This window comes from Oreochromis aureus, linkage group 11 (genome assembly GCF_013358895.1).
Source record: "Oreochromis aureus strain Israel breed Guangdong linkage group 11, ZZ_aureus, whole genome shotgun sequence".
Classification (NCBI taxonomy): domain Eukaryota; kingdom Metazoa; phylum Chordata; class Actinopteri; order Cichliformes; family Cichlidae; genus Oreochromis; species Oreochromis aureus.
The window spans coordinates 27,601,770-27,621,438 of record NC_052952.1 but is presented as its reverse complement, the minus strand read 5'-3'; the positions used below and the strand labels follow the sequence as shown (position 1 = coordinate 27,621,438).

Genomic DNA, 19,669 nt, shown 5'->3' with positions numbered 1-19,669 from the left:
GCACATTTGTGTAGGTTGAAAACCCCTCTCCAGATGCTCTTTATAGTCAAATACCCACGTAAACAGATACAAGCGTGGTACCATAAACAAAGCATTAGAATCTCGGCATGTGAAGGCATTCGTTGCCCTTTGTTCTCTACATTCAATGTGTCACATGTAATATAGGTGGTTAGTAATTTGATTTGCTGTAGTTTCTACTAGGCAGCCATTGAATTCTTGAGAACCCCGGTTACCCTGGCTAGCCTAACAATTTGATTTGGCACTACAAGCTTATGCTTTGTCTTTGTCTTTAAGTAGTAACATGCTGTTTACACTGACTCCTACGTCTGTGTGGCCTAACCTATTTTCTTATTTTCTTGGGTAAGATTAGTAGTGTTCAGGGGTTGAGTTGTATTGAACTAAGAGTAATTGCTACTGGTATCACCCTAGTGTTATGTCCTTTCTTCCGTTGCCAAGCCAACTGTTAAAACACTATTATACTCCTTTCCAGTGCAGTGTGTTTCATCACTGACGTATGCTGTGGTGCATATCAAACAACTGGTAAGATGTAGGCTAATTTAAAAGCACTATTGATTTTTCTCCATTGTAACCTGTAGCCATGTTTTATTACTTTATCTAAATCAACATGTCCCTCTAGAAAAACTGTATCCCTACTTCACTGTCTCATGCTTTTACTATTTTAAAGAAAGGACATATATATATATATACATATATATATAGATAGATAGATATAGATATATATAGATAGATATATATATGACAAAATAAATTTTCTATCTTACAAAAGTTCTAACATTAATAGTAATTATCTTTATTTATTTGTTGTTCAAATCAATAACGAACATTTTAAGAAAATGCTTGAATAATGTTATCATTAATATTTTGTATTTTTCCTTTATTAACTAAAATCCCTTTAAGATTAAAATTGTGACTAAGGTCTTTGCCAACAAATCGCCCTCGACTTTCTGCATATTGCAGTCAGAAATATATTATTAATTACTGGAACACAGATAAATTTATTGCAGCTGACTAATCTGTCACTCAAGACCAGTCTCGGTTGCTGCTGTGGGTGTAAAAGATATATTTAGAGTTTAAAAGTAGTCATTGCTTCTGCCGAGCCCAAATAAGTAGGTCAGTACATCTATATCAAATAACACGCATGCTGTTTTTAAAAAGAAAATATATACATGTACATAAGAGTCTGATTGTTAGCAGAAACCAAAACATGCTGTAAAACTATACAGGATACAAACACTATGACCTTGAGAAAGGTGGCATCATTAAGCTTGTGTGTTCAGCAGGTTCTTTATTTTATTGTTCGCTGCCAACACGTGAACTGATAAAGCAGCATATCACACAGTGCAGCTGTGAAGTACCTTTCCTTGAGTACATACTGTACATTATAACTGCCGTGAAGACTCTTTGATAAGACGATATGAACAATCCCCATTGCTTTTATACTGGTCAGACATAAATAACCACCTAAAGAAACAAAGTCCAAGACTTCCTGGCATCTGGTTTACAGGGACGGCCTGTTTTTGATTGTGTTTGCAACTCATGCTTTGTAGTCGCAAGAAAAGTAGGGCAGTGGCATAAACCAGTCCAGGAGAATGCAGTCCATCCAGCTGGTGGCATGCAAACACAGTAACCAAGTGAAGGCTCTGCTCTGTGGGGTATTTAAAGCTCCACTGACAGCCTTCTGATTAAAGGTATGTGGGACTTTACTATCCGTGCTTGATGAACACATTCTTACTCCCAAATTGTCACACACAAAGTCATAGTCAGGACCTTTTTTGTGTGTCATTTTAAAGCACTGGGTACTACCTTAACATAGTTTCTGAAAATTACTATAAAGACTCTAAAGTCTCTGGACTTCCACCTAGAAGACAAGAGTTTTCCTACCAAGTGTTGAACCACTATTCTTAGCCTGCGTTAGCTGTGTGACAAGTTGGAAATGAGACCACTCTGCTGTATTTAATTACGCTGCTATTGCAATACAGGCTTACTGCACCCTACCTCACACTGGTTTTCAAAGGAGTTGGCTAGAGTGATCTGCTAGAAAAACGCAAAGTCTCTGAGTTCTATTTTTACAGCTCATCCCATGATAAACTGTGCAACGTGGAGAACGGCAGAAAGAAAAACAAAACTTCTGTGAACGCTGTGGCTGCAGGTTTACCTCCACATTCATCATCTGGTCCCCATCACCGCCACCTGGTATGCTTGGATGCCTGAATTTGAACTATTTTAAGATCTGTGTTATTTTACTGCATATATTTCCTCATACTTTGAATGACACTTCTTCAGAAAGAAAAAATATCACAACCTTTCTTTTAAAGTTGAACTTGCTCAAAGTTCATGTATTCGAAATCACATGCAAACTTCTGTTCTGACTCTGCTCACTAACTTTATGACTACTTCTGCTTGTGCACACTACATTTTGGCATTTACTTTTTCCTCTGCAAATGTCACTTGTGGCCATTATATATATACAGTCAGCCTTGCTTTACAGTTTTTCTCACTTGCTTTGGCTCAGTTCTCAGATGATCCCCGATGCTGACCACAGTGTGATAGTTTTACTCTGCAGAATTAAGGCAATCACATGCAGAAAACAACATCTAACGGTCAAAATATACTTGATCTAGACACTTTTGTTCCATGCAGTGGTTTGTGCATTTTCTTTTTTTTCTGGCATTATCCTGTGTTGTATGAACATTCTCATTAGCCTCCTCATTAGGCAAGTGTGCAGTGTTTACAAAGCAGGAAGTAACACTTTGTCTCCTAAAATCGGCCTCTGAAGAGCATTCGTGTAAATCACACTAACATTCTCAAAAAAAAAAAAAAAAATTCTCAGAAAAATAATAGTCGCAGCTATTCACTGCCAGAGAGAAGTCAGTCTGAAAAAAATATCTGAGAATTATGAACACCATGGTGCACACAGTCTCAAAAAGACTCTTTTTTAGTTTGGTTACTTATTCAGTAACATAAGACTCGATTTTGACACATGAATTAAAGGTTGCAGCTTATCTTATCTAGTATTTTGCTGCACGTAGCCGATGACTTCAAAAATCTTTCAACAAAGTGCCAAAACAATTGAGAAATACTCTAATTTCTAACATTTCAAGCTACTCTTTGCTGCAATGAAGACTTAATTCCACCTAGAAGTATGTTTTCAGGGAGCGTTTGTGCCTAGAAAATGATTGGAAAGGTTTTTAAATACAAATTATATGGATCAAAAAGCATTGTGTTAAAGAGCTCTCTCTCTCTAGCAAGTATCTGCAGTGCTGCATGTTTCACTGTTCTTGGCTCACAAGTACTTTTACTGAGTTGCGCATCTGCTCAGTTTTGCACAATCATCTTTCTTTTTTTCTGCTGATGTTGGATTTTCATAACTTAATTATGAGAACTATCTGCACAACAACTCGAAGAATCTGCTTTTTCTGAACACCAAAGATGAATGTGCACTTACTTCTGGGTACCTCCCACTCCTGGTTGCAGCTTGCATACAAGGAACCTCCGTTTCATTCAAACGTTGTACACGTTAAGTTTGGTGTCATTCTAGCAGACGGTAACATTTATGTTCAGTTTCATAACCCATGCATTATTCTCAGCATCTCTAATGTACATTTAAGGTAAAGCTCTAAACTATAGATCATTTCTACCCCCAAACTTCTGCTTCAAAAAAGGGAAGTGTCCATGAATGTGTCTGTCTTCTTATAGAAGGGTATTTACGACAAATAGATTTTTTTCATTGCTGTCTGTTTATGCCACAGAAGATTTGTTGAATAGGTTTTAAGACACAGGATTTCTACAATGATTCAGTCTTGTTTTGGATTTACTTTACTGTGAAAATATCAATAAAACAGTCTGTCTTTATTTGATAGCAGAAGCATGGCGAAAATATTAAACACAGCATGATATGCTCAATTGATTAAACTGAAGATTACGCTGATACACAAAAGTCTTTGAAGTTATTGTATTTGACATGTATCCCAGAAGGCAGCAGGCACCCTTATACTTCTGTAAACAAGTCTGTGACAATTAAGGATATTCCTAATGCTGCACATTTTAAAATTGTGTTTTAATTTTCTTAGCTGGACCACAGACAAAAATTACTTTGCCTTTGGCTTGCATTTAATTTCAGCACACATTGTCACAGTTGCACAGATGGCGAAGGCCTTGAGGAGGAAGAAAAGTGGTAGAAAGCGATCAATAGAAGTGAAAAAAAAAAAAACTTCTCACATGGCTCCCCCTTGTGGGTTAGGAGGAGGCATGGAGTCTGTAGTTGACACAGTGCAGTTTCGACTTATGATTTACATTTTAGACGCGCCCGTCTAGAGCAATTTACAGCAAGTGAACTGCTGGGGATTCACTGTCCTGGTCAAGGACATTTTCCAAGGATAGATGACTGTGGGACAGTCTAGAGTCATAAATTTAGAGTCATAGCCTTTTTCAGTTATCCTGTGTGCAAAGTTTAATCATAAATTTGTTTCATTTCGTATTCCTCTGACACTCATATTCACATGCTGTTTCACCGAAGGGGTCAGCGCACAGCAGCAGGGGTTCAGTGTTTTGCCCAAGGACACTTTGAGAGGGATGAACAGCATTGATCTCAACGGGCTTTGCAGCTCATCTCAATGATCATACGGTCTTATGAGGACTGCCGTGCCTGGCCTCTTTCTTTCGCCTTGTGCTGGAATAAATCACCATCAATGCTGTGAACAAAAGAAAGGAGGTATCATCAATTTTTATTCACTCTGAGAGGTTACTTAATTGAACTAAATTTGGTCTGGGCTTTATGGCCATTCCCCTGTTATTTCCAAACTATAAAATGTCATCAAATATACAAAAAATATGCATGCCTGCTGAGCTGCGCTGAATTTAGATTAAGATTGGATTAGGATTATATTGGCCATTTTGTGGCATTAAGGTTTTCTGGGCAAATCTACTGCAGTCTCCTGAGTAAAATCAACACTGGCTCTCTACACACTTGAGTCAGGAAAGCTCGCTGCTGCAATTTGACACACTCCACAACAAGCATTCGTCAATACAGAAAAATGCCCTCTTTGCACACACAGCACTTGAGCTATGTTTTCCTTTAATTTATGCCACCAAAGGGATGCGTAAACAATTACAATTACTTGCGGCAGTCACAGTAAATCACTTTAAATCAGTATACTAAAACAACACGAGCAGATTTACATGCAAATTGGCCCAGGGAAGGTGGCGACATAAGCTTTTGAGGTTTACTGTGCCGCGTGTTCGAAGACTCCACAATGTCTTGCAATTTCCGTTGAGTTGTTTAGGCCATAAACAACACACATCCCTCCAAAGATAGCAGGGGTAGCATAGTATACAAAGTACTTCATTTGTAAAACTGCTCCAAACTTTTCATAAATCACAGCTTTCATCTGGAACCGGTAGGCAATGGTGTAACCTATTCTGGTACCAGGTACTCAAATGCACTCCATCTCCACTCATTACAGTGCTAGACTACCGTGAAGTGTCTCCAATAGTGAGCAGCAGGCCTGTTCATCAGAGGTGACGTACAAGTGGGAGCAGGGGATTGGGAGACTGATGGAGCTGTGATCCAAACACACACTCCGCACCTCCACAGCAAGCCGAAGGAACAGATTTATCTGAGCAGAATCAACAACAGCACTCGGTATACACAGGCGCCATGAATAATTAGCACTATAGACACAGTGAGCAGAAATATGGCTAGACTGCAAACAGCTCTGTGATACAGAGGAACACCAGAATAAATAGGCGCTTATATGGATTGACTTAGTGTCAACATGCATGCATACAAGAGGTATTTTTGCACTGGAAATCCAAAATCCTCATGTGTTTGTGAGGGTGCATTTGGCTGTGAACAGTCCTTGAAAAGTGTTGTCTAGCGCGATGGCAGTGAGATGACAAACGCAGTAGCAAAATATCTTTATTTTTATTGATAAAATAAAAATACAAATCTGTTCATTAATCCCAAATATATACAAATTCTTCTCATGATAAATACTGTACTTTTATCATCTCACTTGGAACATCTGTATGAACTGTTTACAAGCATTCATTTTCCAAAACAAGAACCAAAGGAATTATGGTGCTCCAGATGTCTGGTTGGAGCTTCCATATGCGCTGGGTAGTTTTTCATGTTGGTTTTCAAACGCTGAGCTTATTCATTTCAATATTAAAGAGTTGGGGATATTCTGTGATTTGTATTCTTAATGCGAAAAAAAGTTCCAGGGGAAGAAAAAAGACTTTTCAATTTCTTAACCTGAGGCTTTGATTCCCATGTCCGCTTTTTGTCTGCTAATAATAATAAAAGGTCACAAACACATGCCCTGTTTTTTAAAAAAAATCTCGCAACAGATGGATACAAGTGGTAAATGGTTTTGCTGGAGGCTCGGGATGTGACATTTTAAACCCTTTGAACTTTTAGCCAGCACAAAATTTATGTGACACAATTAATTTCAGACTTTGGGTGCAATACAGTGGCCAAGCTGTCAGTTTTGTTAGGAGAAACAGAGAACATTATCAGTATTAAATAAAACATACGAAACAACACCACTGATATCAATTAGTGCAACTTAAACCATCAATATAAAATTATACCCCCTGAGTTTAAAGAAGGAAAAAAAGCGCATAAATACATTATAAAGCTAATAATGACATTCTTTCATTTTTAATGAGCCGTCTATGAACCCGTAAATTGTTACACTGCTTTTTCAGCAGAAAGTGCGGCAGCTCCGTTTTTTTTTTTTTTGTTGTTGGGCTTTTTTAGTGCTGACCTCATTCGTGCACGGGTATGATTATTTTCCAAGTCATTTAAGTCACATAAAAGCATTTAATTAATAGGCGCTCATCCATTTGGGGGGGATCCCCCTCATAGTAAGCAGAGCATTATTTCCCAGCACCACTGGAGCGAATCCCTTTAATTGAGAAGTGTCATAAGAGGCATCTGTAAACAGAAGGCACAAAATAAATAGCTCCAAGTAAATCAAGACCACCCCTGCTGCTAATTTCATCGTTCATAACTGCTCCCAGGGGCCGAGTCCATCTCGTGCAGGGTCCTTTCTCATTTATTGTTTGTCATTATCGGCTCAGGTATTCACGGATATTCACGCAGCTGCCTCGTGTGCATTTTATTTGGGCAGTTTAGTTGTTTAGTGCTGCTGATGAATAGATGAGAGGACATGAACTTCTTCAGGTCCCATGGATCACTGCACTTTAAAAAAAAAACAGGCCCTTGGCAAATTGTGATACATGACCTGTGCTTCAGAAGTACAAAGCAGTCCAATAACTGAGTCTGGGACACAGTTATTGTATTTCAAATAGTTTGTTGATTATGGAGCTTTGGAGTTTGTGTAATCTTTTTCCCCTTAAAAAGGACAGCTCGAACCTCCTTTAAGATAATTTCTAATATCTTTTCAGAAAACATTTCTCATCCCGGTCTTCATCTTCTTTTTTTTTTCTATAAAAAAATAACTGACTTCAGGAGTCAGTTATGACAGCGTTTGACAGCTTTTTAAAGTGCTAAACCCCGTGCAGTCAGTCTTGCTTGGTGGTATATTGGATCTCGTCTGTCGGCTGTTTGTTCACAGGACAGTTGCAGAGTGTAGTTTGCTGACATCTGTCATCATCTTGGTCTCCCTCTGTGAGCCTGTTGCTGGAGACACACAACAAGCCCTTCATTGCCAATGTGACACACACATACACACACACCAAAAAAAAGCAGAACACCTGACACACAATGCTACTTTTAAAAACTGCCACAATGTCACAAACACTCAAGACTAAATACAATTTTACGGCACTGACAAACACTGTCAACCCAAAAAATGCAACACTTTTTAAGATACTGTCAAGCATCTTTCAAAAACGACAGAGGCAGCAACTGTTGAGCAGACAGTGAAAGAAGGAGCAGGCCTCGCATAAATGCAAGTACACAGGAAGCAGGAAAACACAGGCACAAAAGTGCACGTCAGAGACAGAGCTGCATGCTGGAAATCTGCAGTATCAAACATATGGCATCTGTTGGCTGCTATCGTGCTGTCTCACACTCACCTGCCTTTGGTGAGCTAAGTGGGCAGGCTGCCCATGCCCACGAGCATGGGCGTGGCCATGGGCAGGCTGCCCATGCCCACGACCATGGGCGTGGCCGTGCCTGTGTGCGGCGACATGCGTGTGGCCATTCCGAGGTTGGTGATGATGGTTGGTAGGCATCACGGTGTGATGGCGATGCGCATCGGGTCGCTGAGCCACTGGCATATTAACTGGAGGTCTGGGGGGCTCCGGGCCTCTACCAGGGGATTTATGGTGTTTGCGCTCTTTGGGGAGCGTTTGAAACTCTCTGAGGGGGATAACAGGAGGAGGAGTCGGTGGGTGCTGATCCCCAGCAGCTGGAGCTTGAGTCTGTGGTCCGGGGTGAAGCAGGGCAGCCTGGGTCTGCTGTCTCCGATTTTGAAATGTCTGAGCCCTTGCAGTGTGGACTTTAAGTGCAGCCTGGGTTAGATTACTGGGTTTTGGCTGGGCGGAGGGATATGGGGGTGGAGCAGTGCCCCTTTGGGGAGCTTGACCAGCACCATGTGCGACAGGCTGTGTCTGTGTACCCACGCCTTGTGGTGCTGTTTGAATTGGTGCTGTTCTGTTTTGCTGAACCATGTGTGCCTGTTGAAGATGATTAGGATCAGCCAAAGCTCTTGTGTCCGCACCCTGCGGTGCAGTCAGTCCCTGTTGTATGGTGGGTCCTTGTGAGACAGCAGAGTGGCCTACAGAGGCAGTGGGAGGCAGTGCCTGGGGGTTATTGCTGTGAGTGGCTTCCTGCCTGGGGGCAGACTGGCTACGAGGCGAACCTCTGATGTCTCGCTGAGCACTTTCCCTTTGTGTGTGGGGACTTCTCTGTGTGCGTTGTGAGGACTCATGCTGGGTTAAAATGCCAGAGAGTACCTGCTGAAAATCAGCGGAGTTGTGCCGCGAGCGTCTGTCAGCTAATGATGCATCTTGTCTGGGTGGAGTCCTGCTACGGGAAGCAGTTTGTCTCTGAGTTCGAGGCTGAGATCTGTTTGTTGTTCTTCCTTCGCGTAGGGGAGCATGGCTGGTATAGTCTGTAGTATCACTGGTGTACTCAGATGATGTCTGTCCTCTGTCTTGCGTTCCGTTGGGATACGCTGGTGTCCCTCTGAGGAAATCCCAAGACATCCGTCGACGGGAGGAACTAGGAGTGGCCTCTTGTCTTCCCGAGTTCCTGTCAGACCTCCTGTGAGGCTCTGGTTCCTGGTATGTCTGTGTGTTGGCATTCCTCTGTGAAGTGTTATTACTGTTATGATGTGTGTATCCAGTCGGAATAAGTCCTGGTTGATCTTGCTGATATGCGTTTACCTGAGCATTCTGGGCGTCACTAGGATAGGGTCCGCCACTTTGCATTCTGGGATTAGACTGCCCTGCAGGCATCAGGCTGTGTTGGATTTGTGAAGCATTATTATTGGCTACATTGGTAAAGGGAAAAGAAATGTCTTGCTGTGTCTGTTGGCCACCAGTTGGATACGAGTTAAGATTGACATGAATGGCGGGCAACTGTGCATTGTTGTTCGGCTGGGTAGTTTGCGGCAGCGCGTTCAGGCTGACATGAACCGCCTGCGGCTGGCCGCCGCCCTGGGCAGGGCCAGTCTGTATGAGAATGTTAGGATTTTGCTGCTGTGTGTTTGGGAGCGTGTTTGTATTCTGAGCATCGGTCTGCACGAAAGCCGGGTTGTCAATGCCATTATGTGGATATGAATTGGTGTTCTGAATAGCATTGTGTAGGAGTCCATTTGTGTGCGTATGGCCATTGTGTTGGCGTGTGTCAGAGTTACGCAGCCCATTTGGCGGCAGTGTCTGCAGGTTGTCAAGGCTTTGGCGTGCGGCTCTGTATAGGCGGTCAGAGTTGTGCTGATAGAGGGGAGGGTTGGGACCTTGATCTAAATCCCTTCTACCATTAGGCTGTGGATCTGGGGGCTTAATGGAAAGACACAGAAAAAGGAAAATAGAATGAGAACAAAAAAAGAATTATTAGTAAATCAGATCTGTAGTTAAAATTTTACAGGGGCTTACCACAGGCCTTTCATTTGGGTTGGTCTTTGGAACCAGCACAGTTTCCCTTTGTCTTAATGCTTTAATAAAACAAATAACAAATTGGTTAAATCATCACTTCATTGCAAGGAAACATTAATGGATTACTTTTAAAGTAAAGATGCTAATAAAGACTGTGACAGGAAGTGTTTTCCTTCACAAAATATACAATCAAATTTTTTAAAAGTGGACAAACACAAGGTTTGTGGTCATACACACACACGGACTCACCCCTCTTTCTTCGCAAAAGAAAGACAATGAGCACAATGAGGAGCACGATGATTAAGGCGCCCAGGAAAGAGCCAATCACAATCCCCGCCACTTCCCCTCCGCTGAAGCATACGTCTGAAATAGAAGGAATGGTGTCACAGGGGGGAGAATTAATAAAGATAATGAGTCTGGAGGCTCAGACAAACAAGAGGAGGCAAAGAAAAAAAATGAGACAAGAGGAGGTGAAGATTCTAAAAAAGGATGATAAAGTAATTGCAAAGAAAGAGGGGGGTGAGGAAACAAGTGAAAATAAAGGGACGAGTCGGGCTGGTTCACTGAATGACTTTGACCGCATTCTCAGCAGATCAATCTCCCAGGATACTTTCTGTCCCTCTCCTGTCGTGAAGACAGATATGAGGACGCAGTCCAAAACCAACTGTCATCATAATCAGTCAGAGAGAGGTCAGCGTTCACCATAACTCACCCACGACGGCAAAGACTGTGCTCTGCGTTGACGTGTTTCCAGTGATGGCGTTTCTGGCCGTGCAGGCGTATCGGCCGCTCTGATTTTTCGAATAGGTCTGAATGGTGAGCACCCCGCTGTCCGGCGAGCTATTTGTGATGGCCTGTCCGTCGAGTTGCCAAGAGAGGAGCGCAGGAGGCAGCGAGTTAGATGTACAGGTGAGACGCGCCGTCTGTCCCACCACCACGTCCCCTCCCCCGACACACTGCTTCGGGGTGTCCTTGGTCAGCACAGGGGTGTCAGGGCCATCTGGTTTGTTGATTATTAGAGGGCAAAGTTATCAGCACCAGAAAGATTTACTTCACAAGTACAATGAGGACAATTTTATATCTCAAAAAGCAAAGGCACAGATTATATGTTCAGCTAAAGGGGTTATCATTTTGTCAATTTTATTTTAAAGTCATCAAGATAAATCGCTCTGGTGAACTGTCTTTAATCTTGACTGCAAGTTATTCAACTAATGGAACTTTGCCATACGGAAAAAATAAGAAAATGTTCTCATATATTGCATGACTTGCCTGCCTCACACTATAATTCACTCACTGAAGTGGCCGCTTTTGTATTTTTCTTCTTAAACGTTGATTATAAGCTAGTACGAATCAAGTACGACTCGAATAAACATTGTGTATGTTGTTTATTGGAAATATGGATGGAATTTCTCCCACATGATGCTTGAAAACCAGGTTGTTTCAAACTGCCATGTATTCCCAAGGACACTTTGGCAGGTTCAGTGTCAAAAGGACTGAACCACCAAGGATGCAGTTAGTGGGCAAACATTAACTACTACCCGAAACTCAGCTGATCTGATGTCAGCACAGCCTAACTGAAGAAATGCATTAATTAAAAAAAGATGGAAACCATTGTAAATATTTGCTTGTTATAGTTTCCCACATGCAGATTTATGGTTGATTTCTGTTTTTTGATTACTGCCCAGTTCACCAAACTGGGAAATTGTGGGTGAAATTAAAAACTGGCCTGACTAATTATTGGAGAAAAAAATTAATCAAGAGATAGGGTCACATTGAAAGTAATCATTAGCTGCACTTTTAGTTTTACCAGCTGTTATCAGTCTACAGTACAGCAGCCCCTGTTGATGAATACGTCTGTGGCTACAGAGGATGGGATTTATTTCGGACACACAAAAAAAATACATGTTAGATATTTGAGGACACCAATCAGAAGCGTAGTAGTTGTAACATGAGAATTACTGAATTACTGATGTGATCGAGACAAAGCCAGAAGCACAACAATAAGCTTTTGGACAATGTTCTGTGCACTCTGAGTGCACTTCAGCATACTGTATGCAGTGCAATGGGGGTAAGCAGATAAGCTGCTGCTATTTGCAGTGGCTACAGCAGATTAGCTTCCTCTTGTCTTAATCACTACAAACTCACAGTAGATAGTGAGGCTCTTTGTGGCAGTTTGGGCACTGACAGGGTTGCTGGCTGTACATGTGTACTCCCCCGCATCAGTCCGTCTGGCTGGGTTAATGATGAGAGAGCCACCGGAGATGGTGATCCTGGAGTCAGGAGTGACTGTTGAGCCTCCTTTGCCCCACTGGACTGTAATCTCCGTCCCAGCAGTCCATGTACAACTCAGAGTCACATTTCCCCCCTCCAATGCTACTGAAGGCACAGAAACACTCACTCCGGCTACGCCATCTATGGGGAGAAAAATAAACTTTACCAAAGAGCCACAAAAGCAGAAATGTCGGGAAAAGGTTTTAAAATTAACGACTACTATAGGTGTGAGCCTGAGTGTTTGAGAGAGAAAGAGAAAGAGAGGGAGCTCACTTCAAAAGTAGGAGTGACAGAACAATAGAGGGCAGCTTTATGTATCTGTTGAGGATAATTTGTTGTAATCAAAGCAAGTGAGAGCTGAGAAGGGACACCGTTCAGATAGAGGCACAGATGGCGAATAAGGGGGCAGACGGTGTGAGTGGTACCCGAAATGCCTCTTGGCGAGCAGCCTAAGTTAAATAATTGGAAAAGGAGAAGAGGGGGCATACGGATGGAGGAGGAGGAGGAAGCGGTGACTAAGAGAGAACCGCAGCAGCTACAGCAAACAAACAAAAACATTCGAGCAACTACTAAATAACTCTAATCACTCCTGTTTTTGCAGATCACCTGTGAATCAGCAGCAGGATTTATATTTTAGCATTTTGGCTGCCTTTCATATCAAGAGGAAGCTATGAACGAGTAAGTAGGAGGCTGAGAGTCGTGCTCAAGGACTCGGCTGTTCCATGACATGAACTTGCTGTGGTGAGTTTGGAGAATGTGACCTTTCAGCAATAATAGACTAGTGCCTCTAACAATTCGGTCTCTCTGGCACCCTATTAGCGCTGGTGGTAAGAAGGTTGAGAAAATCTGTACATCATCCCTGCAGCGTGGGCTGCTGACTGAAAATAAAGAGAGACACTCAGCTGTTCGGGCTCCATTACAGTATTGAATATAAATGAATGCAAATACAGTATGTACTGTATGCAAATGCAACGCTACATTTAGACCGCTATAATATCAAACATCTAAGAGCATGAATGCTGCATATTGAATGAGTTTTAATTAGCATAAAGCCCTGAGCCACTGGCTTCATCCCCTCCTCTTTTTTCATTAATTTTACCTCGCCTACTATGGGTCACTAATTTCATTATACCTCCCAGACTAATTCTCTTACTTCCCGAATCCTCCCTCTTCTCTTTTTACTCCCTTGTATTCCTCCCTAACATTATCGCTTCCCTCAAAAGCTCTCTCCCCCCACACACTCTACGAGCCCTCCACTTTCCCTTCCCACCCCACCCCTCTCTCAAATCAACTCACAGGGGCACTTCTTTATCTCTTACCAAACACTCTCAGCTGTACTGATCCGGTGTTCTCAGACAGGTTTGTGCTAGAAGAGGGAAGCACATCTGCCTGGTAGTTCCCTGCATCCCGGAGCTGGGCACTTCCAATTCGGAGCGTGTTGGCAGTGATGGAGACCCTGCCTTGGAACTGCGGTGGTGGTGCAACCGTTGAGGTCCCTCCAGCCCACACGCCCAAAGGGGTTCCCTGATACTTCCATGTGACGGTCAGGACACTTGGTAGGTTCAGCAATGTGAACACTGCATCAGTACCAGTTATAGACAAGACTGGGTTTGTCTGGAAATTGATCACCACCGGTTTCTGACCCAGTACACCGACGGGGAGGAGAACTAAACAAACAAACAAAAAAAGAGAGATATTAAAGATACAGTGCTTACAATGTTTATCATTTTAATTTAGGGTGGAGGAAATATTTTATATTTCAAACAACGTGCAGCAGAACCTGATAAGAATGTAATCTTTTTTTACGAAAATAAATATACTAGATAGTGAAATTAGCCGTCATCATAATAGCACCTGAGGACACATGACTGTTTATATCAAATTTCAGGGTAATCCAGGCAAAGATAAGCATAAACACCGTGTATTTTTTAAAATTAAATCAGTTCCTCTCAGCGTTTTTGTTTTGTGACCTTCTGCAGAAATTTGAAGAGTCTAGACAAAAGAGTCTTAGAAAAGTCTAAGGAATAAAATCAATGTATGGCCTTTTTATTTCTTCTTTCCTCAATAATAAGTCATCAGTTCATTCAACAAACAACTAGTTAAAACCAACATCAACAGCAAAACGGTTCTCATACTTTGATGGTGACGCATTATGTGTCATTTGAGAAGCTGTGGCTTCGACCAAAACCAGAGACAGATGGAGAAAGTTCAAACAACCGCCTAGCTGAAAATGGAGCGCCAGTTTAACTATTGGGAAGAAAAGTCACCCTCCAAAAAGCCAAGCGAAAGCAAGGCCATCCACTGCAACAACCCACATTACTTAGATACTCCCACAAGGGAGCGGGTCATGTTCAGGTCATTTTTCACTATGAAAAACTTATGTCCGAGCTGGATTTGGTTTCTGGTCTGTTTACAGCAACAACAAAAAAAGAAAGAAACAAAGAAAGGAAAATAAGCATCTAGTGTTGGTTACAGTAGCACGTACTGAAAAGAGAGGATTCTCTTGAAAGTTAAAAACAGCCAGTGGACAAATCCACTCTCCATTTAGTAGGTACACCTGTTTAACTGTTCATTAATACAAATGTCTAATCAGCCAATCACATGGAAGTAACACAATGCATTTGGGCATGTAAGCACTGTCAAGACGACCTGCTGAAGCTCAAACTGAACGTCACGGGAGAAAATGTGATTTAAGTGACTTTTAATGTGGCATGGTTGTCGATGTTTGACTCACTGGTCTGAATATTTCAGAAACTGTTGATCTGCTGGGATTTTCCCCAACAACCATTTCTAAAGTTTACAGAAAATTATCCAAAAGGAGAAAATATCTGGTGAGCAGCAGTTTTCTAGGCAAAAATATCTTGTTGATGTCAAGAGGTCAGAGGAAAATGGTCAGGCTGCTTCGAGCTGACAGGAAGGCAACAGCGACTCAAATAATCACTCCTTATAACCAAGGTATGCAGAAGAGCATCTCTGAATGCACAACATGTCAAACCTTGAAGACCACAGAGGATGCAACTCCTGTCCGCTGAGAACAGGAAAATGAGGCTGTAATTCACACAGGCTCATCAAACTGGACAACAGAAGATTGGAAACACTGAAGGATGTAATGAGCTACAGTTTCTGAAGCAACACAAAACCAAGGATCCATTCTTCTTTGTAATCGGGTGGTGATGTTTGTGTAGTAATGTGGGGGCTCCTTAGCACCAACTGAGTCAAAGTCTACCTAAGTATTGCTGCTAGTGTACCCATTTTCTGATGAGGTTAACATGCGATGTCGAAAAGCTCAAATCATCTCAAATCGATTTCTGGAATATGAAACTGTATTCACTGTATTCAAATAACCAGATCTCAATTTAACAGAGCACCTTTGCAGCAGATCAGGAAATATGCATCACAGGTGTGCAACCAGCAAATCTGCTGCAACTTTGTGATCATATCAATAGGGACCAAAATCTTTGAGGAATGTTTCCAGCAGCTTGCTGAATCTGAAGAATTGAGGCAAGTACTAGCGTAGTGTCTGGTGTGTGTCTGCGTGTTTGTGTTACCGCGATATCATGATGCAGATTGGTGACTAAGAAGGGGAAAGGTGGAGCACACATCACTGAGCGTTTGTGGTTTTTGTTTTTGGAGCAAAATGGAATAAAACGGTACGTAACATTTCTAAATTAAAATAATAATAATGAAAACTGAAAAAAATGTCATTTACAAAAATGTTTAGGTTACAGAGATGCACCTACATTTTTTTGAGAATGAAAAGAAGTCATCTGCACTTTCACTTATATGGGGTTTTGGAATACTTCTAATAGCATAGTATTCTTAAATTTGTAGTTTTACTCCAAGGATCAGAGTACATCTTTCACCACTGCAGAGAAGAAAATCTATAGATACACACAGTGGGCTCAGGGGGTAAAAACCCATTAGTAAGGTACACACTCTTTCCTTCCTCATCGATTTCACACCATGTTTTTTGGATTGTAAGTGATCCCAAACTAAACATCTATTTTGTGTTTTTGTTAGCCTGACTTATCGTAAGCCATGTCATAATCATATTTGCTGTCTCTCTTCACAAAATCAGTGGTGCATAAGCGATTTTTTAAGCAACTAAGTTCCAAAGACAAACTGAATTTAAGTTCTTTTGTTGTTTGCATGTTTGTCAATTCGAAATCTGCATGGGAATAAAGAAGGAAATATGTGCTTTTGTCTTTAGCTACCATTCCTCTCTCTGTTTTGTGTTAGTATTGCAGATTGAAGCTGGAAAAGCCCTGCTGAATTTTCAATGAATTTTTTTACTGGCATATAAAGCTTCTATGCGACAACACACCAACCAATGAATTATAGTGAATAAATCAATATGGTCCTGATCAGTCTCGCTGGACTGCCTTTACACAATTTTCACAGGAAAGCAGAGAATAAAATGACACCAGTGAAATGGTCTGTATTCAGGTTTCCCCGCTGATTTGTTAAAGACAACAAAAGTGTTTTAGGCTTTTAGGTTTGTTGTCTTTTGAAAAAATAAAAAATCAGAATAAAGGGTAATGAGTCAGAAATGCGAAATGCCCACGAGTGAAGCAGCCCAGAGCTGATGCTTTCATGTGCTGTTGGAATTTTTTTTACAAGGCCGTTTTTACAAGGGCACCTAAAATAAGATGCATTCATGACATCATTAAGAGTTAGACTTTAATGAGTAAAACCTGGCTAATATATCACTATTAAAGTGATTTAGTTGGATACATGGATCTGAAATGAAGGGCAGCAAAGAGTCCAGAGGCCATGCCAAGTGCAGTAAAAGTGGAGTGATGACAAAACTTTCACCTGCAAACTTGTACCAAAAGAGGCTGGGCTTTAAATCTGTGGGTTGCCCCAGTGGGTGTGGCGGTTTCTTTTGACAGTCCTTCTCGTTATTTCAGTTTCAGCTGAACAACATTTCTGGAGATGTAAACTAAACAGCTACTTGTTTACCAAAGAATTTATCAGAAACGCATCCACCAAACCGCAGGCATTAGAACTAGAAAAGTGCTTTCATGAGCAGTGTAGGTTGAATGAGAACTGTGTAGAAGCAGCTGCCGATAGCAGCAAAATGAATATTTAATCATATGAAAATGTTGATGATTATTACTTTAATAATTATCTCTCATGCATGAAGAACAACCCTTAGTTAATGAACAAATTAAAATATAATTTACATTCCTGGCGCTAATTCGCTTTCAGAAGCTTGTTGCCTGATCTTTTTTGTTTTTGAGCAAAAGGTTTTCACAAACAGAAAACACAGGGCGCTAAATACGGCTGGCATTATTTTATATTTTTTGCTACTATCAACAAACCCCGTGAAGAAAAATCGTGTTATTCTGCCTCTGAACCTTTTCTGGGCTCACTTGTTCCTGCTGAACTCATAAATCTTTAAAAACATTTCACAAATACATAGCATCACTCATTTCATCTCTTTTTTCTTAAAGTACAGTAGATCTAAAACAAAACAAAAAAACAACTATAAAAAAGCAAGGAAATGTAGTTTGTTTTGTTTTTTTAAACAAGAGCAAACTTCGCCTTTCTTGGTGACTTATGCAGGCATTTTCTTTTTATGTCATGTTTTTAAAACAATAGCCAGGTATCGATGCTACTAGTAGCCCTGTGGTTTATATTATTACTGTATTCAAAACCTGTAGACGCGCCCTTCCTATTAAAAGAAAAAACAAAAGCCATACAGCTATTTTAAATACAATGCCGCCCTCCTTGTTCTGAATCACGAGATGAAGGCTCAGATGTTTGAGCCTGTGAGGAGGCCCTGAAGGCATCACGTCACTCAGTCGGAGCAGCGACGGGAATGCAGCCGCGCAGGTTTAAGAGCGGTTAAAGACGAGCTTTCTGCTTGAATTGCAGTTGTTTTAAGACGTGCCTGGAATACCACAGCGTCCTTTCCCCAGCCTTGTTTTTCCCCGCTCTCAGCACAGACTCAGTCGAAACTCTTTAGACTTTACAGACTTTTGTGAGCTGTTTGAACCTTACACCCGGGACATGAGGAGAGGAGACTGTCAGTGGAAATTGTTTTACCTGCCAGCGACAAGCTGATAAGGAACAAAGGTTGTCTCATGTCGTCAGTCAGGCCAGTCTGTTGGGAGATTAAAGCATTAAAAGCTTTAGTATACAAGTTTTATATATACACACACACAATAAATGTATGTATATATGTGTGTGTGTGTGTGTGTGTGTATTTTTAAAAAATCCCGAAAGATATTTTCTCTGGTAGCTAAGATAGGTGCAGATATTTTTTCCAACAAATGCTGTGTGGACATTTTGTTTATTATTGTTACTGTGCTGGCTAGCTATACATTTAGTTACATCTGGTTAATAATAATAATAATAAACAAACATAAACATCTTAAATATAATATGTAGTATAGGTTTTATTATAATAGGCTTACCTCTGTATAGCCCCTCTGTCCACATATTAATTTTGTGCTGAAACAACGAAAACACTTGTCGGCTACTTCCTACATTTCTGTTCATACCTGAGACGAACACGCCTGTTTTCTTAAAGAGGCCGCAGTCAAATTTTTGCAGCAGAACGGTCAGTGGGTGGGAAATAACTTTGAAGTAACAGCTGTTGCATAGAAGCGACAGCATTTGGAGAAAGTCGATTCTTTTCACATTCATCATTCATCGGCATTTTCCTTCTGGTAGGTGATCTCAGGGCAGCACAGTGGTTAAGATGCAAGACTGAGATGATTTAGACATGTGCAGAGGATGGATACCGGGCAAAGGATGCTGAATATGGAGCTGCCAGGCAGGAGGAAAAGAAGAAGCCCACAGGGGAGCTTCGTGAATGTAGTGCAACCGGTTGACAGAGGAGAATGTAAGGGAGAGAGGGTGAGATAGAGGGAGATGATCCGCTGTGGCGACCCCTATAGGGAGCAGTCGAAAGAAGAAGACATGATCCCCTAGAGCAGCAGATAAAATCATATAATTGCACCATCTTTACACATTTGAGTCTTTGATTCAGTTGCTGCTTGTGCAGTAACACATTAGCAAACTGAAACAACCCCAGCAAGTAATTAATTAGCATATGGAGCCAGAAGCTTATAGATGATGTCTGCTGAGGAAGAAGAAGGAAAAAAGAAAAGAAAAAAAAGCTGATATGAGGGCTAACAGTGTTGATATTTTTCAGCTGTTGTATTAGTGCCACCCACTGGTTAATTCCAACTAACAGCACTTTTCTGTAGACTCAGTGGGGGCCACAGCTGTGATTCCCATGATTATTCGTAAATCCTTTGCAAATACAAATGCTTTTATAATCATTTTTAAATCGCTC

The 19,669-nt window shown here is 41.3% G+C and overlaps 1 protein-coding gene across 1 annotated transcript; it reads right to left on the bottom strand.

The window, feature by feature from the left end:
- Positions 1–5,933: 5,933 nt before the first annotated feature.
- Positions 5,934–18,937, bottom strand: si:dkeyp-97a10.3 (filaggrin-2). Its single transcript, XM_031740651.2, has 9 exons — positions 18,783–18,937; positions 18,412–18,469; positions 13,680–14,027; positions 12,235–12,501; positions 10,802–11,089; positions 10,339–10,452; positions 10,090–10,148; positions 8,065–9,993; positions 5,934–7,666 (listed from the first exon to the last, which is right to left on the bottom strand). Exons 2-9 carry the CDS (start codon positions 18,449–18,451, stop codon positions 7,637–7,639), a joined length of 3,075 nt encoding a protein of 1,024 aa, XP_031596511.1. The 5' UTR covers positions 18,452–18,469; positions 18,783–18,937; the 3' UTR covers positions 5,934–7,636.
- Between the last annotated feature and the right edge of the window lie 732 nt (positions 18,938–19,669).